The sequence below is a fragment of the Sciurus vulgaris genome (assembly GCF_902686455.1).
Source record: "Sciurus vulgaris genome assembly, chromosome: 11".
NCBI lineage: Eukaryota > Metazoa > Chordata > Mammalia > Rodentia > Sciuridae > Sciurus > Sciurus vulgaris.
The window spans coordinates 66,793,182-66,820,931 of NC_136472.1; the positions used below are offsets into that span (position 1 = coordinate 66,793,182).

General features: G+C 38.5%; 2 protein-coding genes across 2 annotated transcripts in view; both read right to left on the minus strand.

Annotated features, from left to right (window-relative positions):
- Positions 1-27,750, minus strand: part of LOC306640515 (olfactory receptor 56A3-like) — a gene marked incomplete at both ends in the record, with an annotated part of 168,308 nt that continues 140,558 nt past the window's right edge. Inside the window, one exon of the mRNA XM_079104800.1 lies at positions 1-880. Within this exon, the coding sequence (XP_078960926.1) occupies positions 1-880 (880 nt within the window). The remainder of the gene's footprint in view (positions 881-27,750) is intronic.
- On the minus strand, positions 11,881-12,822 carry LOC306640508 (olfactory receptor 52E5; the record flags this gene model as incomplete). Its single annotated transcript, XM_079104791.1, has 1 exon — positions 11,881-12,822. The coding sequence occupies one exon, from the start codon at positions 12,820-12,822 to the stop codon at positions 11,881-11,883; it is 942 nt and encodes a 313-aa protein (XP_078960917.1).

Here is a 27,750-nt window from a genome sequence, read left to right on the forward strand (position 1 = left end):
TTACCACCTTTTCTTCAGTAATTTCTGGATTCCTTGCTTGATCTCCTGGGTTCTCACCCCATAAACAATGGGGTTCAGGGCTGCAGGGATGACATGGTGGAGGACATTGAGTAAGACTGGCACATCAGGGGAGACCTTTCTCTTAGCCACATGTGTGAGGACAAAGACCAGAAGGATGGTGCTGAAGAAGAGGATGAGGATGAAGTGGGAACCACAAGTGCTAAGGGCTTTGGCCACGGCACCCTCTGCCTTGAGCTTCAGCACAGCTCGCAGTATGAGGATGTAAGAGAGGAAAATGAGGATGAGGTCAGATCCCAGAAGAGTCCAGCCTCCAGCAAACTGGTAAAGGCGATTGAGGGTGACATCATCACAAGAGAGTCTGGAGACAGACATGTTGGCACAGATGCAGTTCTCGATGACATTTCTCCTACAGTAATGGAGTCGTGCTGAGAGAATGGGGATGGGCCCACACATAAGGATGTTCCTGGCCACAATGAAAATGACAGCCTTGAGTACAAATTGGTCATTGATGATGGATGGGTATCTCAGTGGGTGGCAGATGGCTATATAGCGATCAAAGGCCATGACCATGAATGTACAGGACTCCATGGCTAGGAAGCTATTCATGATATACATCTGGAGGAAGCAGGCAGGGAAGCTGATGGGTCTGAAGTCAAACCAGAAGATGGCCAGGACCTTGGGGATGACAGTAAGGCAGAGCACGATGTCCAGCAGGGAGAGGAGGCTGAGCAGGTAGTACATGGGCTCATGCAGAGAGGCCTCCAGGCGGATGGTCATCAGAAGTATAGCGTTGGCCCCCATGGCCAGGAGGAAGAGCAGGCTGAGGGGCAGGGACAGCCAGAGTTGCCAGCGGGGAGACCTGACAAAACAATTCAGAAGGAAGTCTGAAATTCCTGTGGGGTTGGTGTCGTTTTGGTGTGCTGCCATATTTTGTCACGTATTTCTACAACTTTCTTTTAGTGATCTGTAAAATTAGGATAAAAAAAAATCACCTAATGACTCCACATGCCTGAAGACAGAGCAACGTTCTACACCTGGGTGCAATTTGTGGTCGGTTGTCCAGGCCAAGGGAATGTATGTGTTTCTCCATGGTGCCATGCCACGTGGTTTATTCCTATTCCTTTAAACAGTGTGGAGAACTGAGATTATATGATTTATTTACATGCTTGATTTCCTCCATTTATACTTTCAATAGAATTGTTGGGTGCTTTCAGAAATTTCAAAGGGAAAAAACACCTAGTTAACACTTTGGAGACAGAAGAGATTCTCAATTTGTATCTATAATTGTTTCCTGTGTTTTCTTTTATAGCAACATAAACGATCATACCTGCAAATTAACTCTTATGGTATGCCTAGTAGAGTCTGACATAAAAGGGACTAGATCATGTCTCTAGTTCCCATGCCACTTACATTATGAGATTTTAGTTTCATTTATTTTGCTTTAGAGATTTTTATTTGTTATATACAAGAAATAAAGTTAACTTCCATTTTTCTAAGATTTTTTTTTAATTGGTAAAAATAGACCCTACCACAAAATTACCTCCCACCATCTACTTCTTACATAGATCTTCATATGTAATGAATTCCCAACTTCTGGAAGAAACAAGTTTGAAAGAGAATGAGCAATTCCACATAGCAGAGGGAGCAGTAAGTGTCATTGATCAAGATGAACAGTTGCATCTTTTGATTGCAATCGTGCAGGAATGCTGGAGCCCCCCTCTCCAGCCTCCCATCACTTCTTCTTGCTCCTTTTCCATCTCTAATGTCATGAACCATGTACGTGTTTCTCACTTTCCACACAGCAGTTCATATTGCAACTATTTTCTTTTGACTTAATCATTCCCCCTGGGATTCTGTCATGTAGTAGGGTCACAAATTGAATAAGAAACTCTCTTACTGTCCAGAAGTAAAACAATTCTGAGGGATAATGGGTAGTAATGAGAACAAAGAATATGAGCCACGATAACAACATGCACAAATGAGCATGTGAAGGAAGGGGAGGGATGGCTAACCGACCCGGCGGATAGGCTGGAGAAAAGGAATTGTGCCTAAATTTTTAAGGAGATCCCAAAGAATGCTGCATCTTGGCAAAAGTACAAATCAGGTCTTTCTGGGTTCTTCGAAATCTCACAGTCCATTGTACCTAAGTCTGTTCACTGGGACACAGTCTTTACTGAGGTATTATTTTGTGGATTTAGAAGCTCTGTTCCACTGGGTATTTAAAAACTGTCCTGGTTGTTTTTCATCGGTCTTGCCAATATAACTTAAAATTATATAGTTGTTTTTGAACCCTTATTATTTCTGGGAAATGTGTTCAAATATTCTAGGACTTTATCACATTGAATCATCAATATCTAGTGAAATATACCTTATTATCAAGGATTATTAAATTTGTCTTTATAAATAAGGAGACTGAGATCTCAAGATCCAGGTTGGTAAGCACACATGCTCTACTGTTCTAATCCCATTCCCACTTTATGCAGAAGGTTGGATACAACTAATTTCCAGAACTCCTTTAGGCCTTGAAATTCCATGAAAATATGCTTTCCCATTCATCTTATAAAAAAGGAAGCAGACTTCACCCATGAGGCAACTATTCATTTAAAAAATGGAATCTTTTAAAGAAGGAATAGTTTGGGTGGATTCATGGTGGCAAGGAAGTTGTAATTATACTGTGAACTTAAAACTGTGTGATATTTTTCCGTGGATAGAGGCATACTTTTTTCAAGAGATTCTAATAGTACATTTTTACAGTCATGTATTTCCTTTTCCCAAATGCTGTTCCAGGCCTGAGAGCTGACTCCTCTCAGATTCTTCTCATCCTAGAGATTCTTAGTCACATTGGCTGCTCTCAGTGGAGGGAGGATGGACATTTGTTCCTAGGCTTCTCCATTTCACCTCTGCTTCCCCAAGCACGTCTACCAGCCATGGCCTTCCTCCTGGTACATAGAAGGTACTCAGACCATCTCCCAACTCTTTTCTCTTGCTAATAATAGAGAATATTAACAATGTCTTTGGCAAATCCAAATTAAATTTTAACATATTGCTTCGTTTGTGACTCATGATGCTCTGAAGTAGGTAGGGTAAGTTGACTCTTTTAGCAATTTGTCTTTCACTGAGCAAGTTCAGATTCAGTGGTATCATGTATCTTTTCTATGGTTTAAGTGGTAGGATTCAAATGTGGAAGAAATAGAAGTCCAAGTAATTTCTTCAGATTCAAATCTAGTGAAGATATGAAGACACCTGTTTCCTGTGTCACCACAGTGGTCTAGTAGTGCTTGTTATTTGACATCTTGTTTTGTATGTTTTTAGATTTTTCTATGCCTCCCAATTCTAGGGATGGTTTTCAGGTATCTGGACTCCCAGTAGCAACACTGACATCTGCTTCCACTGCTCAAATTAACCATATTCCCAGTGCCTGGGAATGATCCCAGGGCCTCATACGTGCTAGACAAGCATTCTTCCACGAAGCTACATCTCCATCCTGTTCCCACTGATCAAAGGGTCCAATTTCCACTTTAGTTCACCTTTTTTATTGGTTCTTTTATTGTTTTCCTAGGTTTAACCTCTAAGTGCCAACCCTACGTGTGCAATAAAAATTACAAAACATATTTTCATATCTGCATTCTCTGATTTCATTTTCTACTTTATAACTACATACCTATACCCCATCTCATTTTATCTTCTTTTGCAGTTCTGCACTGTACTTGATGGCGTGACCCATCTAGAGTGATAGATACTAGAACTGAAGGATGTCCTTAAGATTATAAGCCATAGAACATACTTCTGGTCTGGAGTTGAGGGGTAAAGAACCTTCTCTGTGCCCTGGGCACCATGTTCTCCAAATTCTGTCCATAGTTTTCTCTTGAGATATATTCACTTGTTAGTTTGAAGAATGAACCAATAGAACCGGCTAAGTCCAGGAGTTTTCACAATTGACCCAATCCTTAAGAACTTTGCTTATATTCATAACATGTCCACTTCAGGTTGTATAATTTCAAACACTCTCAGAACACTATATTCATCATTCAAATATTCTTTGCTCATCCTCTAATATTACTATCATCTGCAGAATTTCTATATTTGCCTCTTCTAAATCACAGCCTGAAAAATCACTATTACCTATAAACTTCTCTTCTCCAGGCATCAGGAAATATTCCTGAAAATGTTGAAAAATTCCCTGGTTGTGATCAGGAAGGATCAGAAATGGCTATTGGAGAGTAAAGTCAAATGGAAGGAGTGGTTTTTCACCCATGAGTATCTGTGGAGAAGCCTAGGGGAAGAAATGTGACATATGTTTTTTTTTTTTTTTTCCATCTCTTAACTACTTTTAGCACTAGCATGGAGTTTCTGAGGACAACATTTTCTAATTCCATTCTTTCTCTTTGTCTGAACATTTCTACATGTTCTTCACACATAAACCATCTAAGAAGCACTGAATAACTTACTCAGTCTTAGGAGCAAAGCTTCTGAGAAAGTACTTGTCCTTTTGTGTCCCCTCCTCTTTTAGTCTTGGTTGGCAATGGAAGCTTGCCAGTGGCAGCACTGACGCCTAGGACCAAGATCTTGTGTTCTCTGTTTCCAGCCAGAGACAGGATGAGGAAGCTGGGGAAGTGGAAAGTCAAAAATCAAAGCAAGGTCCTCAAAGCTCAAGAATTTCCCCAGGCTGCATGGGAGCCCCGTAGCATGGCACCAGGGAAGCCTCGTTTTGAGAGGGTCAGGGGTTGTTAGGGATCATCCAGTTTGATAAAACTCAGGCATGTAAGACATCTCTACAGATGTAGTTGCAGCTACTATTGAGTGCATGTAGTGACAGGTAGCTCCTTGCTTTTCTGGCATAATTTCCCTTTTTTGGCAGCAGTAGCTTTTAGCAATGACTAGATTGTGCTTAAATCTGTTGAATTACTACTTTCTTACTGCCACTGACACTCGGTTGTGGTCTCTGACCCTCCCTCTGAGGTTACGTAGACTAAATTTAATTTCTTCCCTATGATCCAGGATAATCAAGGCAGATCTTGGTCTTAGAAGTCCTAAATTTCTATATTCATAACTGAAGCCTCCAAATTCTTTTAACTGAGTTCCGGATGACATTCCCAGTTCTTCTACCTTCTGTTAATCTCTAGTGAACAAACTTCGACTTCCATATATTTATGGTGCCACAAAGTTCCCAGAGGAGAACAAAGGAGAGAAGATCCCCGAGCACAGACCCTCACTTGTGCCTCCTAACCTGAGGTGGAGGTGGTCTGTATTTCTCCCTTTTGCGACTATTCCAGCAGTACCGACTCAGGAAAGAGAAACACAGACTGAGACAGGTCTTCTGTGTTCTGGTTAAACTTGGTGCAGCCACCCCTCAGCATCTTGTGCCAAGATTCACTTACAGAAGGATGAAGCATGGGGTCAGGTTCACAGGCACTGGAGCTCTGGTTGGTTCCAGAGGTTTCTGCAGACAGTTATACTTCTAGAGGCTCAGTGACCCTACCCTCTGTGGACTTCCCAATTCTCCTTCCCCCTGGGCCCAAATGGTCCTCCTAGGACAAGCAGGCAGATGGATAAAGAAAGTGTTTTCCTTCTTTCTGAGTTCTCCCCTGGTATTCCAGCCATATGTTGACTGTGTGCAGCAGTTAGCCTCCTGGGTACAGATCTTACATACTTATCCATATATGTTTGTGCTCATTCAGCCCCTTCTGTGCATTCCATGAACCCATTCACAAATTTTTTGGGAGTCTCACAAATGTTCATTGGATAGGTACTGCCTATACCATCGAGTGAATCAAAGTTAACTCACCATGGCATCTATCATAAAATTTTAATGATAAAAATGCAAGAGAAAAATTTTAGTGTATGCTGGAAGTTATTTAATAGAAATGTTTTAATTTTATGAAGTCAAATCCCATTTTTTATCATATGCAATGACAATCTACTCTTGATCCCATCTGTTTACTTTTTCATCTCTGGAAATTCACCTTGAGTCTCTGAATGCCTTCTATGACTCTACTTAAGTTTTTTTGAATATAGGGGATTTGCGTTTAATAATAGTCTGAATGTTCTTGTTTTCTAATTCTAAAACCATTGCTAATTTTGATTGATTAATTCCCTTCCTTACCCTTTTTTTGGTTTTATTTTCTGCTTATGTTCATATTTAGAAAATTTTTACTGGACATCATACATTTTGGATTTTGCTTTGTTAGATACTGAATCTCACATATTTCAAGTTTCAAAATATTCTTAAGCTTTTCTGTGAATTCATGAAGTTACTTGGAAAGATTTTTAACCCTTTGGGCTCTGTTAGGAGGGACTAGAACAAATTTTGGTCTAGGACTTTTTTGATCACAACTGAGGATATAGTCCTTTGAGAATCCTGTTCAAAGCCCCATGAATTATGATTGTTTTTCTTTTCTGGCTGGTGGAAGAGCTATATTTTCAAGCCATGTGGGAGAGCTGGATTTTGCTTTCCTAGTCCTTAGGGTATCCTCGTTTCTCCCCCTACCTCATGTAAGCTTCCTCACATGCTTTCACTTATCACTTGAGGATCCTCTGCAGATGTTCAACATTCGATGTGCAGCTTTTTCTTCTCCAGACCTCTGCCCTATGAGTTGTAGCTTTATTAGTCTGTATGTGGTTCCAACTAGACCTCTTGAATTCAGGGACTCCACTGCATCCCACCGGGGTCCATCCCTCCTCCCTCACTGTATCCTGGGAACTCTGTCAAGGTAGGAAACTAGGCCAGTGGTCTCTCTTGTTGCCCACGCCCTAGGGTTCCCTGTGCTTACTTATCTGATGTCTCTTGTATTCGAAACCATTACTCAGTATATTTCACTCAGTTTTGATTACTTTGTTTCAGTTAGGAAGGTGAATTCAGTTCCTTTTATTCCATCTTGGCTGGAAGCTAAAGTTTATGGGAACTTTTAGACTTTAATTTTACCTTTTATCATCATTTCTTGTAGTTGATCTAAAAAGATGACCCGAGAGTAGCATGCCAGTCAGGATTCCATTCCTTGTGTGATTCCATTATCTTGAATCTGAAAGGTGAAATGGGTTCTTGAAACTGGTACAATGAGTGGAATCCCAGCTCTGAAATGAGTCTTCTGCTCTGCACACATTATTCCAAGAGAACCTGGTCCCTAGAACATTGAGTTTCCTTCAGGGAAACATGGACTACAATTTGGGGATCCAAAGCTCCTTCCTCCTTTTCTTCTGTTGTTTCTGGGGTGAGGTGGGCAACACAGCATACGGTGGACTTCTATTTCATCCTCATGTCTTTTCCCCTTCTGTCTTTTGCCTTTTTGATCCTCTTGATCCTAGCTGCATAATTTCTCCCAGGCACATTGTTTCAGCTTCATTTATTTCTTCTCTTTTCCCACATTCTATAGAAGCAATATTCCCAGAGTGATGTTCTAGGCCCCCATGGCATCTACTGTCGATGAAATGACCAATATGACTTCTTTACTCATCAGTCTGGCTCCTGGGTTGGAATGGCTTAAAAGAGCAGAATGCTGAAGCAGATGCCTTCCTCTGACTGAGGCTTCTCCACATGACTAACTTGGGCTCCTTCACAGCAGAGCCGCCTCAGGGTACTTAGACATCCCTCTAGCCAAGGGCTCTTCCCTACTTGCCTTCAAGCCCCCATCTTCAGCCTTCAACCACACAACTTCCCCAGTTGCAAACCCCACTCTCATCCCACCGCAATCCCTGTTGTAGGCAGGCGTACAACATCATAGTGGTGACTTGGTGCGTTCATCTCCTCATGCTGCCAAACTCTTCCAGGAAAAAATATTCCTGAATCTGACTGAATATTCTAAACTTTGCATCTCAGAAAGGAGAATTTATGCTTAAATTCAGCTTTTTCTGCTTCTCCAGGGAAAGGTATTCTTGCTCTCCTTGAAGAGGCAGAAGAATCGGGATTCCAGGTTTTTTTTTTCTTCTTGGGGGAGAAAGCTTTCCTCTTCACTCTTTATGTCCTATCCTTCACAAAGCAGACTTACTAGTGCCACTGAAGTCTTAGGGAGAGTCTGAGTTGATCACCTTGCACTAGTTGAATGAGGAGGATGTGATACTTAGGAACTAAAAGTATGTGATTATTTACACAAAAGCAAAACCTTAAGTCAAGAAGGTTCTAGTGCCAACGTCTGTGGGCACCAAGTTCCAATTTTCCAAAAAGGTACTGATAAAGAGTAGGCACAATGCTTACAAATGCAACCATGTAAATTCCTACACTGATAACTCATAGTAATGGTAATAAATTCCAAGAAGCTTCTGAATTTCTCAATATCTGTCAAAATAGAATCCCTTGAGTGAAATTTATAAGGAATCCTATTTTTGTTCTTGTGACATGTTTTTTAAGCAAACCAGAAGATTTGTTGCCAGAGCAAATGTAACCAGTAACAGACTTATAGGAAGGAGTCCTAATCTTGTTCTTTATATGGCCTTGGGGTATTCCTATCTTTTTTATCTGCTCCCCTCTCCCCTCATTATCACCTCCAGTTACCCCTTGTGTCCACATGTCTATATTAGACATTTTATTTACATTTTATTTGATCCTCTACTTGTATGTGCATCCAGAAAGACTATTTATTCTTATCTTTCCCATAATTTACTCCATTAGTACCTTGCAGATAAAATATATGACTGAACTTGTGGTAATAATTTTTTTTTCTGACTCTTTTCCTTCCTCGTGGTCAAGAATCCAAGGCAGGGAAAGAATTTTCTCCCATATCTGCCATTTAACAAGTTGCATAAATTTTTGGAATCTTATATTTCTTATTTGTTTACTTTTTATAAGAAATAAATGTGATCATTTTTGGAAAGCACTTGGTAGTTCTTTTGATGTTGTAATTATTGTTGTTATTATTATCAATACTATAAAATAGGCTTCCCAGTAATTTTGGGGGAAAATCCTAATGAGCAATAACTAAATGTTTGCTCCTACTCAGTTTGGAGCCTGTTATATAGAATTGCTCAAGATTTTTATCTCAAATCAGTGCCCAGGATTTGGAGCACAGGTACATATAATTGCTGGTTTTGTGCTCATTTTCTAAAAAACAATTTCCTTTGTTCACAGCATCTTAAAATGTAGTTGCCTGTGGGCCTCTGATTGTAGCCCAAGCTCATTTCTTGTGGAACATTGCCTACCTCTTGGAAATTATCCTCTCATTCTCGTCAAAGTCAATTGTACACATGGTAGGTAGTTAACTTTTAAAGCCAGACATTCCACAATCTATCTATTTTCTTTGGGTTTTGTAATAAGAATAAACTTAATTTAAAACAATTTGTATACAAATAAAAACAACAATTAAATATCATCTCACTCCAATTAGAATGACTTAACAGAAATAAAAAGTAACAAACTCAGTCAAGAATGCAGAGAAAAGGAATCACTCTTATCCCAGTTGATGGGAATGTCAATTAGTCGAGCCACTATAGAAAACAGTTTGGAATTTCCTCAGAAAATTACCACAGGATCCAGTAAGTCCACTACTGGGTACATATCCAAAGGAGAAGAAATCTGAATCTGTATGAGTTATTTGCACTCACATGTTTATTGCAATACTATCCATGATGTCCAAGGCATGGAATCAACCGAAATGTTCATGGATGAGTGGAGGGATACAGCAAATGTGATATAAATACACAAAAGAATATTATTCAGCCATTAAAATAATGAAATTCTATCATTTGCAGGAACTGGAGGACATAATATTAAGTGAAATAAACCAGGTGCAGAAAGACATATATTATATGCTCTTCCTTATATGTGAAGATAAAAAATGTTGACCTAAGAGAAATAGAGAGTAGAAAGTGGAATAGTGCTTAGCAGAGACCGGGAAGGGTGGAGACTGGGGAAGATGGATAGAGGATAATTTAAAAGTACAGATGTCCAATTGTATAAAGGAATGATGTCTAATGACCTCCAGCAGAGTACGGTAACTATGGTGACAACATTTAATTGTATATTAGAAACAGCTTGTAGAGAAGATATTGAATGTTCCCAACACAAAGAAATGATAAATGAGATTATGTATCAGTTAGCCTGATCTGATCATTAGAAAATATAAACTTTGTATTGAAATATCACATTGTAATCCAAAAACATGTAAAATTGAGGTGCAATTAAAAATAAAAATTAGAGTTAATAAAAATAAGGCAAATTGAATTTTCAAGTTTATCATTTTATCTACATTTGCATGAGGGTTTAACCTATGTCTCTTTTTCTCCTGAAAATTTCTTAGTTTGGTTCTTCTGCTTTTTTCTTCTTTTTTATCTGATTTTGCCATAAGGATGATGTTAGTTTTGGAAACTGAGTTTGAAAATTTCCTAATTTTTTATTTCTGTCCAACAGCTAATGTAGTATAGAAAACTCAAATTATGTTGTATACATGTGTGAATATGCCACAATGAAACCTACTCTTTGGTGTTATTAATATGTAACAAACAATTAAAAAAGCAAAGCTATATTAGCATGCTACTTTATTTGGAAGACAATATGAAATGACTCTTCTGTCATCTTCATTCTTTGTTCTGTTATCTGTCTATTCTTTTGAGCTCTTCTTTCTGTTATTTCAAAATTTCTATTTAGAAAATTTGGGGCTAGGGATGAGACCTTGCCTGAGATGTGTGAAGCCCTGGGTTTGATCCCTAGCACTGAAAATAAAAATATTTCCTGGATATTTTTTTTCCTGTCTTTTTATAAATTTTCATTTCTGCAAACTTTACTTTCTCCTCTTTATGTTTACACCACTGTCATCTTAGCCCCATTCTCTGTGTATTCCTGCTCAACCTACCCTGAGTTTCAACCAGGATCTTATTTCCAATTAGAAGTCAGTTTCATGTCTTTGCAGCTCCTAGAATCCCCAAACAAATCAATGGTTTTATTAAGCTTTCACACCATAGTGAGAGTTACTTTATGTTCTTGTAGCAGCCACCATTACAGTCTCTCTCAAAGCTCATCTCACCAAGGACTGTGAGATGAGGGTTTTCTCTGAGCCCTCAAGCCCAGATAGAGCCCTGTAAACTCTTGAGGCCTGCAAGCCCCTGACTGAGAGTCTCTTGGAGATAAGTGCTGTGAGGTCCACAAAGACCCCTGTGCTAGACTAGGGACTGTGCACTAGTGTTGGATTTAGTAAGCCAAGTCGAGAAGGAATGCTAGAAGGAAGGAACACTACACTAGCAGGTTATCTTTTCCCCAAATCCTCTAATGATTTGCAAGCTGCGAAGATGTTTACTACAGTATTCTCAAGTTCATAGTACCAAATTGCAATTGTTTTGTAACATTTTATGGACAGGGATATTGATGCTTAAAGAGTTTTAAGTGTAATTCTCAGGTCAACCTTCTAGATAAGACCAGAGCCTAAATTTAAATGTGTATTTTATGAATCTCAGTTAATTTCTCTGGCCACTGTATTCTGATTGGTTTTCATGAAATCCCACATCACTTTTCTACTCATAAACTTGAGCTTCTGACATGTGAATGGAGAGAAGCTCCATGTGGATGGAAGTTATTCAAGGCACGTGTTGGTGCAACACGTTTTTGCAAAACCTCTTTCTCCCTTCAGGAATTTTGAGATATCAGTAGGTTCAACATGAGCATTATTTTGTTTTTCATGGATTAGAGTAAAGAGGTTGTTGTGGAATCTCTGTGCTATGCCTGGTATACTGGAATTTTGGGCCATGGAGGGACACATAATATGATTGGCTTGTGTGGGAATGTCAGAGGAGTTAAACAAAATGTTTCTTTTATTTATTTTTGATCTCATTATTGATTTATTGTGGAAGTTGAACAAAAATATTTCTAATTTTTATCTCTGGCGAGATCTCATTATTGCCTTATTGGACTACTGTGGAAGGTCCTCTTGGGGCTAAATGTCAGTGGCTTTTAGGATTCAGCATCCTTAGTACTCGCTCTCTTATCTGTTTTGTCCTGACCCCATAGATCACAGGGTTAAGGGCAGGGGGAACAACCACATAGAGATTTGCCAAAAGTATGTGAATATAGCGAGGGATATTGTGGCCAAAGCGGTGTGTCATGAATGAAAAGAGGGCTGGCAGGTAGAAGGCCAACATGACACAGACGTGGGAGCCGCAGGTGCTGAGTGCCTTCATCCGGGTATCCCAGGACGGGAGATGGAAGACAGCTTGGAGAATTCGCAGATAGGAAAATCCAATCACGGAAAGGTCAATGTATCCCACTGAGAAAGCAATTAAGCCATAAATAACATTGACCCTAATACTGGCACAAGCTAACTTTGCCAAACCCATGTGTTCACAGTAGGTATGGGGGATAATGCGGACACCACAGAAAGGTAATCTCAGGATAAGGAATATGAAAGGAGTCACGAACACCAAAGTCCTGACGATGATGACTATGCCGAGAATGGCTATCACCTTGTGGGTGAGGATCATGCTGTATCTCAGGGGGTTGCAGATGGCAATATAGCGATCTATGGCCATGACTGTCAGCACCACAGATTCCAGGCCTGTGCATATGTGAATGGTGTACATCTGTGTGATGCAGGCACCAAACACAATCTCTCTGAGGTTGAACCAGAAAATGCCCAGCATCTTGGGGATGGTGGCTGTGGACAAGCCCAGATCAGTGCAGGCCAACATGGCCAGGAAGTAGAACATTGGTTGGTGGAGGCTGTGCTCAGTCTGAATCACAAACAGGATAATGATGTTCCCCAGGAGGGCTATTAGGTACACTGCCAAGAAGGGGAAGCCGATCCAGATGTGCACATCTTCCAGCCCCGGGATGCCCATCAGAAGAAAGGAGGATGGGTGGAGCCAGGTGTTGTTGATAAGAAGCATGTTGGTGGCAACTGGGTATAGACGCATTTCTGACGGGAGTTTTCTTGCTTCCAGTGACAGACCCTGACTTCCGTCATAGCATGTTGCTTATTTCTTGGAGAAACAGAAAATCCATTCTTTATTTCCGCAACACGGTAGAGGAGATCTAGAAAGGGAATATCAAGTATAGTTAACAGATATTTTTGCTTTGAATTATTTCTCTCATGTTTATAGAAAATCATATGGAAAATTTATAAATGTAACAATAATGCTGAATTTTTCATGTCTTTTTTCCCTTCAGACTCTCTGGAAGAAACTGCATATGGTATTCCATTAGCAAATATTCACTGTTAATTATAATTATTAATGAGGATGTAAAGAATAACTGAGATGGCTGTGTGTGTGTGTGTGTGTGTGTGTGTGTGTGTGTGTAAAATATCATCAGACTGTGACACTGTGATTGAAGTGGAGATGATAACTCAGCCCATCAGGTGGTTCAGGGTAACAACACATTCTTGCAAAGTATGCCTGAGAAATTAAGAAGATGCTGTGTGGGAGAAAATCCAATAAAAGTGGAGGATTGGAGAGCTGATGGTTAGATATAAACTATGGGTTGAAATTAAGAAATTTAGACACAAATAGAGGCTATAGCATAACTCCAAGAAAACAATGCTTCTTCCTAGAACTGATCAATTTCATCATTCTCCACATTACATTCCTTAGCCCAACAGAAACCATTAAATGCTCCCAGATATTTTCCAGAGGCCTTTTATAATTTATGATTTTCTAGTCTATCTTCTTCATGGCACATTATGTAAATGGATGATCCCTTCATACCACCTGGGAAGTGGCAATGGCAATGTCTCTCTTTTTAAAAGTTAGAGCAAGACCAAGGCTCAATACTTGCCTCAGCCTGAGTATAATCCAGTTTGTATTAATTCTGCAGCTAGTTCCTGATAGTGACGGAGAACAATATGTCTAAGTTGGATGGCGGCTACTTTACTATACTTGAGTCTGGTGCCTTGTGTTCTACTCTGGGTTGTGACTTTGCCTGTGGCATGGAGGCAAGCTGTAAAATGATGTGGTGCTTAGTTGTGTGCAAATAAGCCTAGGTAGGCCATCATTAGAAACTGGACAAGGTGTGTTCTGTGATAGGCTCTGGGTTATGGGTGGGATACAGATAGAGAATAGGCTAGCTATATCTGGGCAGTGATATACCGTGAGCAGTTCCACATCTTGGGCTATTCCAGGTATAGTTACTATGCCTCGTTGGATTGATTTTTGAAATTTCCTATTTGTATCTATGTTTTACCTATTTTTATTTTTAATGATATGAACACCTGACTAACTTGATTCATGTGATCTATTACCAAATTGTCCTGCATGGTTTTCTAGTTTTCATGCTTCCTCCTATCTAAATACTACTAGAAATACCAACCATAATTGCTTATATCATAATTCCTCCTAATGGTGTAATGCAATTATTAGCTTAACATGTTTAATTTCTCTAGGCTATTTATGAAGATGAAATAAGATAGAGGTTATATACTCCCATAATATTAGTTATATTAATGAGGAAGCTGCTGAAGGAACTTAGCAGAAAAAAAATTATAGAGCTGAATTATTTTTCCTTATCAGTTTATTAAGAAGGAGTAAAGAATACTAAATTTTGTGGGATTAAGAACACAATGGAACAAAAATAAATGATGGTGAGGATGTGGAAAAAAAGGTACACTCATACATTGTTGGTGGGACTGCAAATTGGTGCAACCATATGGAAAGCAGTATGAATATTCCTCAGAAAACTTGGAATGGAACTACCATTTGATCCAGTCATCCCACTCCTAAGTTTATACCCTAAGGACTTAAAATCAGCATACTACAGTGGGTGCATCCACATTAATATTAATGGCAGTTCAATTCACAATATCTAGATTGTGGAACCAACCTAGGTGCCCTTCAACAGATGAATGGGTAAACAGTTTGTGGTATACATTCATAATGGAATATTACTGAGCCTTAAAGAAGAATGAAATTATGGCATTTGCCAGTAAATGAATGGAACTGGAGAATATCATGCTAAGTAAATTAAGCTAATCCCAAAGAACAAAGGGTCAAATGTTTTTTCTGATATACAGATGCTAATTCACAATAAGAGGGGAGAATAGAGGTATTTTGGAGTAGACAGAGGGGACTGAAGGGAGGAGAGGGTGTATGGGGTTAGGAAGTATAATGGAAAGAATTGAACACTCACCCTGTGTGCCTATATGATTACATGACCTGTGTAACTCTACATCATGTACAACCAGAAGAATGAGAAGGGAGACTCCATTTATTATGATGTGTCAAAATGCACTCTACTGTCGTGTATAATTAGAACAAATGAAGAAAAAGGTTAAAGAATAAAATAATGATTATAAAAAAAGAACATAATGGGAAAAATTAGTAAAAGGAGCAAGGTTTAAGTTTCATTGTATATTTTCACAGCTCTTTATGACTTTAAATTCATGTCCTCTTCTATGATATGCAGCTTTGTAACAAGTGGTTGGTACTTTTAACTGTGCAGTTATATTTATTACAAGAAATTTATTTTCTAAAAAATGTTAGCTTTGAAAGAAGGGAATTGACAGGGAGGGAGGATGGGCGGGTTAAGGGAAAAACAGTAGAATGAATCTGACTTAACTTTCCAAGGTACACATATGAATATTTACAGTGAATCTCACTTTATGCCACAAGATACTAATTTTTAAAAATGTAAATAAATAGAAAGATCAGTAAAGTAGGGAAAAGAGAACAGGGGAAGTAGGAGGGAAAATTAAGGGAAAATACTAAGAACTGAACTGGAGCAAACTATACTCCATGCATTTATATGTATGTCAGAATAAATCCTAAAGTCATGTACAATTATCATGAACCTATAGAAACTAAAACGACAAAATATTAACTTTGGAATATAGTATATTTCCCTTAAGTTTCTAAACTATCTAGCTTTGGTGTAGGAATTTCAATTTGCCCACTAACATTGTTACAATGAATTAACTCTCAATAACCTGAGTAATCTTGTCATAATTAAACTCAGCAAATGAGAAATTTCTAGTAATTCTCTTATCAATGAAGAAAAATATTTCTAGGCTTAAAGTTTAGGATAATTTTCTTCGCTGTTTTATGTTCAGATAATATTTTAAAAAGTCAGAGTAATTACAGAAGCAAATGAAATCTTCATCTTCTGTGGTTGCAAACTTTAGTCCATGGATAAAATTTGGCTCACTACTTGTTTTTTGTTTATTTTTTATTTTGAGTCGTTGTACACAAATGGAGTACGACTATTGTTTTTCTGGTTCTACATGAAGTAATGTCATACCTTTTGTGTATTCACAAATGTTATAATAAAGATTTATTGGTACAAAATCATTACCATTAATTTATGTATTGTCTCCACTTGCTTTGACTCTACACAGCAGTAGTATTTATGAGTGACACTGTATGCCTGGCAAAGTGAAAAATTTTTCTTCTCTTTTCCCTTATGAAAAAAAATTAGCTGACCTCTGATCCATGAGAATGAAACTGGTCATAGTGCCCCATGTCCTAGTGAAAAAAGTAGATATTTCATAAAATCACACTGAAGACTCTAACACTAATTAACCTACCTTTACAGTATTATCATCTCCCAACTGTGGTCAAACTGAACTTCCCATTTTCTGCATTTTTTTCTACTGCCTGAACATAGGAAATAATTAAGAATTTCAAGGGTATTTTAGCTACAACCAGGAATAAGCTGTTAACATCCTTCTCATCTTCATGAAGTGCTCTTCCTCTTGGGTTTAAAATACTTCTCTTTCCTGTTTTTCGTCTAACCCTCAGATGCCCATTGAAGTTTGTTTACCCTGTCTTCCTTCCTCTGCTCTTAAGTAGCAGTCTGTCCTTGACCAGTCTTACTCATCCAGTATCTTTCAAAATTGTAATTCCATTCACTTCCCTGACTCTCACTTTCATTTTTCCTAGTGATTTTCACACATATGCTTGTAGCAGACTTTTTCCCCAGTCTTTATCAGCCACTTACAAAATGACTTGCACAGATGTAATAGAGGCACATCTGTTTTCATCAGCTTTGTTCCAAGTTGATCATCTCTACTCTGAAACCATTGCTCTTCTGTTTTTCTCAATCCTAGTTAATGGTGGTGTGAGGCATATGCTGTTCTAGGAACGAAACCTTGGAGATATCCTTAGTACTCTCCTCTTCTTTATATTCCCTCACTCGTCAGTTCCAAACACTCATCAAGTCCTGTCAATTCTCCATTCAAGTGCACTTAAATATTAGGTAACCACTGGGTACATGTTTTAGTGCTCAAACAGCTAGACAGACAAATAAACCTGGGTCCTGCTCTTGTGGGTCAAATAGGCTAGCCAGAAGGACCACCTAAAGTACACCAAGTGGCAACTGGACTACAAAGAGCAGTTACTGTGCCCTAGGGGCTTAACTAACCTGCTCAGGGTTTCCTGGGAATGATTTCTTGAGAAGGCATTAACTAAATCGATAGCAGAAGATGAGAATTGATAAATGAATTGGTGAGTTGGGGAGAGAAAAACATTTCTGGTTTATGGAACAGGATTGGAAAAGACTTGAGTGGTGGGGAATGACATGGCAAAGAAGAAGGAGTGATAGTTCAGGGTGAGCAGGGCTGAGACCAAAGGCAAAGGGTAGATGAGATGAGAGAAGGTAAGGAACCAGAAAGTAGGTCCTTGTGGTTCATCCAAGGGGCTTTAACTTATCGTAGGAACAATGGGAAAGACTGTAAGATTTTAATCATCAATGTAACATAATTCAACTGCAATTCAAAAACCACAATCTGCTTGCACTGTCAAAAGTGTATTAGAGGCCGCATGTGCACATGTAGCCAGATCCCTTACAAATTGATGACAGACATCAGATTGGAGATGACATAATGCTGTGCCATGCTGCTAGTGATGGAGGTTGACCATCACAGGTAAATTAAAAAATAATTTAGTAGGGTCACTCTTCAGAAACTGTTTTTCAATCAATTTTTCTTCCTTTTCACTGTTATTGCATGAACTAGGTATCTTTTACCATAACTTTCTCCCTAATTCATTCCTTTTCACCCAAAGTCCTTCATATTTTTCCTTTTTGAAAAATATCTAAGGAATCAATATAATCACCTTAATTACTAATGAGATTAATTAATGAGATTGGGAAGCAGTAGTTCACCTGCTATGAGAAGAGAGCCGGGAACTAAACTGTGGGACCAAGAGGATGGGTTTGAGGATATACAGATATATCCTCAAAATTTAAGCACACACACACACACACACACACACACACACACACACACGCTTTCTTTAGAAATCCTTTTGACTTCTTGTGACAGCACTTAGAATGAGTGGGTCGGGGTTGAGGTTAATTCATGTAGGTTTATTTGTTGTATCGTTTTAAAAATCAATATAGCTTATGTGACCACATCCTAAGATCTTATAAATTGTTACATGTTCTAGCTGCTCCCAGTGACTTAAGTTTCCCACCTCCTATATTCAGAATCAGCTGTGAACTTATCACTGCTACCACTTTCTATCCTCCTCAGGTGTATTATAAAAGTTCCCATATGATGAATATCCATGGAATGCTCACTATGTGGCAAGAGTCCCTCTAAATGTAGGAGTCCATGAGCCATTACATAGACGTCTTCAACTTCATGGGACTTAAATACTAGTACTGCCTAATTTTGCTTCCTTGTCTCAAACAAGTTTTCTGCTGTCATTAGAATCCTTTCATTTATTAATATTACTTCTAAAAGATCCCTTGGTACTTTAGATATATGACAGATTCAGAATGTTCCTTGTCAGTAGACTTAGCAGCAGCAGCAACAACAAAATAGTATACTATGTCACTACCTCTCCTGCAAAGGGCTACCATCACTGTGACCACTACTGATGCAATGATGTTCACCTTTTATGTACTTTGTACTTTTTTCTGTTTTACATGCACTTTCATGCATGTTGTCTAAGGTTTTCTCCACCATAACTTTCTGAGACTCTCTTCCTTTCCCTTTCTGAACCTCTCTACTTAGTACCCTAGTTCAGTTATGATGACCTGTTCCCAGTGACTGGCTTCCAACCTTAGATGGAAGAAGCTCTTCCAAGTCAACTCAGAACATTCAGTAACCTCTCTGTGCAGGCTCACAGGCTTCCCATCTCTCAACCCATCTGTTCTCCACCTTTGGACATGCTATCAACCCTCTCCTCCCAGGATGACTGACTACACAGAGCTTCTCTTCTGAATGACCTAATAAAAGGATTTAGAGAGGGAAAAACTTTATTTATGCCAAATGGGAGGTTACCATGAGTGTTCTCATATCACATTATCTGTTCATATGTTTGTGTCTATGCATATACTCCTGTATTTGCCGAGACTGTTTTGCTTGTGCGTCTCCATGAATGTATTGCTGTGTGCTTCTGTGTAGTGTCTGCCTTGTGGCAATTGATCCAGGTTATTCCCAACAATGTATCCTCTCTCTTGCTACATACCATGTAGATGGATGGCCCTCTACAGAGACTCTGGCTGATACACTAGAGCTCTACTGTCCTACAGATCAGTTTGGTTACTATTACTGGAGCCCTCTTTCAACATAACCAGGGAAGCGGACTCACCTACCTCTGCCCAGCATCTGAGAAGTCATTTGTCAAGGACTGGATGCCACAGACTGCAACTTGAATGTGACTGAGTTCTCACAAATCGGGGCCCAGAAATTTTACAGAAACTCTAGTCCCTTGGGAAAAGCCTCCACAAGCTAGGCGGTGTTTCTGAACCTGGGATATGGAATAGATTTTCATATCCCTGAGGATGGAGCTCTGGTTTCTAGTCAGAGACTTTTGGTTACCAGTGACCTCCTATCTGTGCATCCTCTAGTCAGTACCCTCCCCTGAACAAGACCCATGAGTCTTATCAGGCAAAGAGGCATAGGGGTCTCACACCAACACCTTGAATCCCAGTGTGGTACTCAGTGAACATTTCCTTTTGGCAGAGAGGCATCAAAGGCAAAAACAGCACTGGAGGAAAACCCAGAAATATACATAGGTTAATAAGTGGCAGAGATGTGATTTTACCTTGTTTCCAAACCTTGAACTAAATCTATCTCAAGGTTGATAACTACAAGAATTATATTATATGATTTCTGTGAGCATTTATTGACTCTAACACTATATAGTATTAATTAACAGAAACATAAAAATAAATATATATTTTTATAAAGGGAATAAATTTAATGTGTAGATTAAGGACATGGGTTCTGACCCACTCAATTTGTTCTATGATTTTGATCAACTTAATGTGTCATTCTAAGTCAGTCTTGGTATTCTTACATGGAATATGAGAAAATATTATGTCAACTTGTAAGATTGTTGTAATGATATAATAATATAATGATCACAAAATGATCAGAAACTATTAGGCACTTATTGATAAATAAATCATGGCTATTAAGATAATTTTTAACAACCTTATCTTTGAAGTTTATACTTGAAGTCAGAGACACTTTCTGGTTACTTTACCTGTAGCTCTAGTTTCTGTAATTTGATAGTTGATAAAATATTTCTTAACTACTCTGAGACGCATATTCCCTGTTCAGTTCACAGAAGTCTTAAAATGATAATAAACATTTCACATGATTTTTCTAAGAATTAAGTGAAATAGTACATGTGGCTAGAGTAGCAGCATGTTTGAAAATAGATCCAAACTCTTTAAAATGAACATTGCTTTTATCACTTATTCGAAATAGAATTTGTTGGTGCTCAAAAACCAAATTAAATATCAGATATACCAAGAGCATTTATCTCTTTAGTTCACTAGATTGCTCATATAAAGGACCCTTATTTATTTGTTCAAGAAATGTATTTAGTTTGAATCTATCCAGTTATTGATTCTTTCTTATATTTCTTGCTATGGGAGTCCTGTTAAGGAAGTGTGATCCTAAGCTGACATGTTGAAGATTTGTACCTACTCTTTCTATAAGATGCAGGGTCTCTGATCTGGTTCCAAGGTCCTTGATCCATTTTGAGTTGAGTTTTGTGCAGGGTGAGAGATAGGGATTTAGTTTCATTCTGCTGCATATGGATTTCTTCTTTTCCTAGCACCATTTGTTGAAGAAGCTATCTTTTCTCCATTTCATGTGTTTGGCACCTTTGTCTAGTATGAGCAAACTGTATTTATTTGGTTTTTTGTCTATTTTGGTGCCAATACCATGCTGTTTTTGTTACTGTTGCTTTGTCGTATAGTTGAAGTGCTAGTATTGCAATACCCCTGCTTCACTCTTCTTGCTAAGGATTGCTTAACTATGGTGGGTTTCTTATTCTTCCAGATGAATTTCATGATTGCTTGATCTATTTCTGTGAGGTACGTTACTGGGATTCAAACTAAAATGCTTTCTCTCAGCAAATGATACTATCAGCAATGTGAAGAGAGAGCCTACAGAGTGGGAGAATCCACTCTTACTTCAGATAGAGTATTACTTTCCAGAATATTTAGGAACTCAAAAAACCATACACCAAGAATACAAATAACCCAATCAACAAAAGCGCTAAGGAAAAGAACAGACACTTCATAGAAGATCTACAAGCATTCAACAGATATATGAAAAAATGTTCAACATCTCTAGTAAAAAGAGAAATGCAAATCAAAACTTCTTTAAGATTCCATCTTACCTCAATTAGAATGGCGATTATCAAGAATACAAGCAACAATAGGTGTTGGACAGGATTTGGGGAAAAAAAGTACACTCATACATTGCTGGTGGGATTTCAAATTAGTGCAGCCACTCTGGAAAGCAGTGTGGAGATTCCTTAGAAAATGTGGAATGGAACCACCATTTGACCCAGTTATCCCACTTCTTGGCCTATGCCCAAAGGACTTAAAAGCAGCATACTACAGAGATACAGCCACATCAATGTTCATAGCTACTCAATTCACAATAGCCAGATTGTGGAATCAACCTACATGCCCCTCAGTTGATGAATGGATAAAGAAATATACCATGGAATATTACTCAGCCATAATGAATAATAATATATTGGCATTTGCAGTCGAATGGATGAAATTGGAGAATATCATGCTAAGTGAGATAAGCCAATCTCAAAAAACCAAAGGATGAATGATCTCGCTGATAAGTGGATGATGATACGTAAAGGGGGGTGGGAGGGAGGTAAGAATGGGGAAGGAGGGATTGTATAGAGGGAAAAGAGGGGTGGGAGGGGTGGGGGTGAGGGAAAAAACAACTGAATGAATCAAATACCATTACCCTATGTACATGTGTGATTACACAAATGGTATGCCTCTACTTCGTGTACAAACAGAGAAACAAGTTGTACCCCATTTGTTTACAATAAAAAAATAAAAAATAAAAAAATAACAATAAGAAATGTATTTAGTTTGACCACTAGATGTCAGTAATGCTCACATGCCAAACCCATGCTCCTTGAATGAGATATTTGTTGAACTCCTGTTGAAACAATATAATTATTAAATGCTCAACAAATAAAAGCTAAATTAGCAAAATCTCTCTTGTTTTTTGAGGAATAAGAATGTGTAATTATCAAATCAACTATATTCTTTGAACAAATAATGAGAGTTTTTCTGTGAGCTATCAGGCTAACTGCAAACTTTCAAGGTATTTTAGGTTTTTTTTGGTTGCACAGCTCCAAGGTTAAAACCATCTTATTACAAGGAAGCTTTGATTTGTTTTGCAATACAGTAATAGAAAGAAGGAAAGAGGAAGTACTGGGGGTTTCAATGGATTATACTATGTCATATGCTTTTATGTATATGTCAAAGTGAACCCTACTACTCTGTATAACTATGATGAACAAACAAATGCAAAGGATAAATATTATTTAGATATTCTTTTTAAAATTTAATAATGTTACCATACATTATGATGTTAATGTGTTTGAATTACAATGTTTGTCAAGGCTTTAGAAAGTGCAATGTTTTCTTCAATACCTGTGAATCTTACAAAATGTATGAAAGGATACCATTATTACGTCAGCTGTTTCTTCACTTTGGACCTTAGAGAATTAATGGTATAAAATTATGTGGGAAATCTAGCAGTACAAACATGGAATATGCATGGTGATTACATCGTATGTTTCATTTCCCCCACGCCAAACCTCAGTGCAAACATACTAGATTTGCAATCAAAGAGTGTTAGTGTAAATAATTTTTTTTCATGTTGTTTCTCTATTTGTAAATAAGTTTTAAAACAACATTATTTTAGATAATTCTTGGATTATTTAAAAGGATGCAGAGTAATACAAATCTGTTCTAACAACTCAGAACAGAAAGGGAGATAGTATCTAATATTAGAGATATAATTCTGAAATAAACAGCAAAGAGGTATTTGAAAAGGGAACATATAAAAATGGTGGCCTTCAAGTCTGTTTAGAATGTTCCTCCAGCTCTTCATTGATGTGGGCCAATGTGCTGTCTGTGTCCTCTTTTGACTGTCTAGGTACACTTGTTCCCTGTGCTGAGGACGTAGGACTATGTTCTGCAGAGATATCTTTCTTTGATCTATGGTGTGGGGTTGGGTTCAGAAAAGGGAACATGCCAACAGGAGGGGAGCAGGAAGCTGTGGTCAGGATACTGTTCTGGTTCTGCTGTTCCCGTACTGCAGGTGGCTTGAGTGTCACCACGGGTCCTATGAGTCCTTCACAATAAATCTCAATTCCTGACATGCAGGTTTTTTCCACCATGCTTTCTTGGTCTCTAGATTCCAGGAAATCCTGCTGGTCTTCCAGAGAGGATCTGGAAATATCCCTACAATTACGGTCCCTAATGTCCTTGTGGTTTCCCTAAAATGTCCACCTACTTGGAAAAGTTTGAGGGGCTCATCTCTAAATCTCTAATTTGTCACCTTTTTTTTTTTTTTTTTTCCCCTGGAGCTTTGACTAATATTGACAAAACAGTTTTAACCTTTTCCTGTAGATTCCTATATCTAAACTCAATCTATCAACAAACCAATCAATTTTTTGATACTGGGAATTATACCCAGGGGCGCTTAGCCACTGAGTCACATCTCTAGCCCTTTTTAATTTTGTATTATGAGACAGGGTCTCTCTAAGTCGCAGGTCTTTGGTTCATTGTTTTGGCTGGCTTTGAATTTGGGAGCCTCCTGCCTCAGCTTCCCAAGCCATTGGGATTACAGGCATGCACCACCATGCTTGGCCTAAAGTTTCTTTTTGTGCTTCGTTCGTATTGACCACAAATACCAGGCTTAACCATTGCATTCTTAAAAATGTGAATGATCATTTTTTCTTTTTATGTTAATTTTTTGTAAGAAATTTTATAGCATAACTGTAGAAAAACATCTTCCAACCACTTGTACTATTTATACCCTCCTTTCTGTATTTGTAGGTGATCTCTTCTAAAGCTGTCCATACCACTTGTGTTCACATAGTGCCACCACTGGAGGAGGGGTGATGTGCTGTGGGCAGGGTGGGAAGAAGATTCTCCTCCATACATGGATGGTCAAGTAGGACCCAGAATGAAAGTACATGGTGGCATCTCAAAGACTTTGGAGTAGCACAGAGTCCCTGGGTTCAATCCCCAGTACTTAGAAACAACAAAAGCAACAGCAACAACAACAACAACAACAGCACACACACACACACACACACACACACACACACACACAAAGAAAACAAAAAACCCCACGACTCTGGAGAAGATTAATGCAGCCACTCTGTGCAGATGCCTGACAGGTGATATGGAACCTGCTGAAGGGTTGGAATGATCATTCTACGTCCTGGTGCCAGGGCTGGGGAATGGTGATAAAGTACATGATGTCTGCTGCTCTCTATGCCCCTCTGAACATTAAAGATAGACAGCAACCTGGAATTTTGGACAAAGATAGGCGAGATTCAACTCATGGCATGAGCCCAAGGTTCAATGTGAGCTTTGGTCAACTAGAGTCCTAACTACCTCTTGGGTCTGATCTAAGAATCACCTCAAATCAGCATGTCAGCACCCTTATGGTGGCCTCATCTTGTGTGATTTCATGAATGAAAACTGTGCTGTTCATAGGAAAATCTCATCTGTTCACCAAGTCACTTCTTGACACCAAGTCCCAGCCATAGGACCCTAGAAAAGTCCAACAGAAAAGAATCACAGAGCTTCTTAGGGAAAATGGGTAATTCCACAAGCTGACGGGTACAGAAGGAAGATAGACACAGAGTTCTCTGCAGACAAAAATTGGAACTATATGAGTTTGGTTCAGGGTTAGGGCACATCACCCAGAGAGGCTTATTGTGGCTATCCTCCAGACGTAGACTTCAAAAATTTTGAGGAAGCTGCTCATGTTTTCCTGACAAGGGAGCCCGGATCAGGGACTCTGCTTAGCCAAGTCTAAGCTTTTTCTTTCTTATTCCCCAGTGTACTGGGGATGGAACCCAGTGCCTTGCTTATGCTTGACAAACCCTCTATCACTGTGCTACATCCCAGGCATAAGTTTGGTATTGCAGTTTGATTATGAACCACTTTACTATGTGCTTCAATCCACACAGTGCATACTATTATGTTTATGTTTAAGCTTTCCCACTTCCATAAATTTATGTAACAGGAAATTTGTCTTATACATGCTTGCGGGGGCACCTGGCTCTCCTTGCAGTGCTTGACAGAGTTGCACTCAAGGATGATTGCAGAGACTCATCCTAAAAGGATTGTATGCCAGATGTATGCCTCCCTAGCTTGGATGTTATTCTGTGGAGTTTTCCTAATAATATATTACTCACTTCAGTTTGAGGATCTTGCTAGAGGTGATGGGAATAATTCTACAAATTTCCAGAAAAACATCACGGAGACAAAACACATGTTGAAACCCTGTGATGTTAACCTCACTACAGGAGAATGTTTTTATTATGTTAAAAATCAAACACTGCATTTAGTGACACAGCCAGAACCTGTTGGGGCACAGAAATTTATATGTAACAATGTTTCCCCAAGTTCTAAGCACAAAGCATCTCCCACAGTAGCTACCAGATATGGACTAGCTTATTTTATCAATGGCAAGCCCTGGTACCCCCCTAAAGGCAAGTCCTTAGAGAAGGTATTTATAGATCTCCCCCTGTCTCCTGCAGGGTGGTTTAATCCAGATGATGGTTTTGTTTATGTGTGGTGGTAAGGTAAAAGAATAAGGTTTCACAACATTCCTTCCTTCCTACAAAGAATATGTCACCCCTATAATAAATGTTGGTACATAATAACCATTGGGACCGCTTCCCTCCTATAGCCCTTAACTCAGCAATTTAGATATTAATCAGATGGACCTAGTAGAGATGGTCACATGACATTATTTGTCTATCGCTTTACCGCAAAAGTAATAAGAATAATCTTAGGTCACATAGAGTTTAGATAATAAGGAAATAAAAATTGTATTAGCTCATTGACATAGTTAGATATTCTTAAAATAATTGTGATTAAGTAAGGATAATCTGTAAGGTTACTGTTTTCTCATAATCTTTCGGTAAAAACAATTTCTGCCTATGCTTTGGAAACTTCTTTGATTTTATTAATCATAAGCCTGTCATCATAGCCTGAAGAAAAATGTATATAAACCCAGCCTTCCCCAGAATAAAGTGGGATTGATTGCACCAGAACTAGAGTCTGTGTCTTTCATTCTCCATCCATCGCCAACGCTGTCTCCCCTCACCCCGTTTACCAGTGTGGCACCCATGGACTCCTGCTAGGGCTGGACCCCGGCACATGCTACATGTATAATTTGCCTTATACAGACTTCTTAATATCACTGAAAGATGAAAAATATTTTTTAGTTAGCATCTTTGTGTGTGGCACAGATATTGACCAGGATGCTCACCATTCAGTACCATGGACCATGGTGGTAAAGACCAGACCAAGTTCAGTCACTGTTTATTACTGATCTATTGCAACCACACTCAGAGTTTCTGGAGTCTCCTTCTTTATTATCAACACCAACCCTAGGCTATGTTCTGTTGCCTACTTTTCTAGACATCTCCACTTGAGATCCATGGTGTGACCTCACATATTTTCATAGAATATTTTCTACTCAAATCTTCTATGAGTTAAGAATTGCTGGTCAAAGAATTTATCTGACTGATCTTCCTTGTCTTGTTACATGAAAATGATGTAAAAGATGAGTGTGACATATCTATTTTATGTACATGAGTGCCTCTGTTTCTTTGGAGCTCTGTCTTTTTGTTTGTAAGATAATGGGATAGATCAGGTTTAAATGTATTTCCATCTTTAAAAATTGATATTCCCATACAATTTTAAGAGTTTGAAGTGGAGGTCATAAAACAACAACAACACATGCAAAAAAAAAAAAAAAAAAATACCCCAAGCCAAATTGTAACCCATGCACATAGACCTAGGAAATTCCAAAAGATGCTATAGGTGCAGGAATCATACTTAGCTGGGGTCAAGTTGCATACCAAGACTTGCCCAGGTCCACAGAAACTGAATATAATTGCTCTCTTATCTTCTTGAGTTTACCTGCCTCAATTCCTAATAATTTATTCTGGTATGCTTTTCAGTATTTTACACATTGTCCTACAGGCCTAGACAAAGTTTCCAAACAGGACATGAAGGACACTTCTGATTTTTAAGCAAGAGTTCTGTAATCAGTTGCTAATTTCAGTTCAGCATTTCTTTGACTTATTTTAAAGCAAACCACAATCCTCAGCTATATCTGGAGTACAGAAATGGGACTGAATATTGGAAATGACAGTAAGAATAAGACTGAAAGAATATTAAACTAAAAATAAATCTAGAGATGATGACAAAATATGGTATCACTGTAAAGGATAGAAAATGGTGAAGCATTAAATGTTCTCATCCAGACTTTGCTACTAACCACATGGATTGAACCTTATTTTTTCACCTAAAATATTATTAGATCTGTGTCCTTCAAG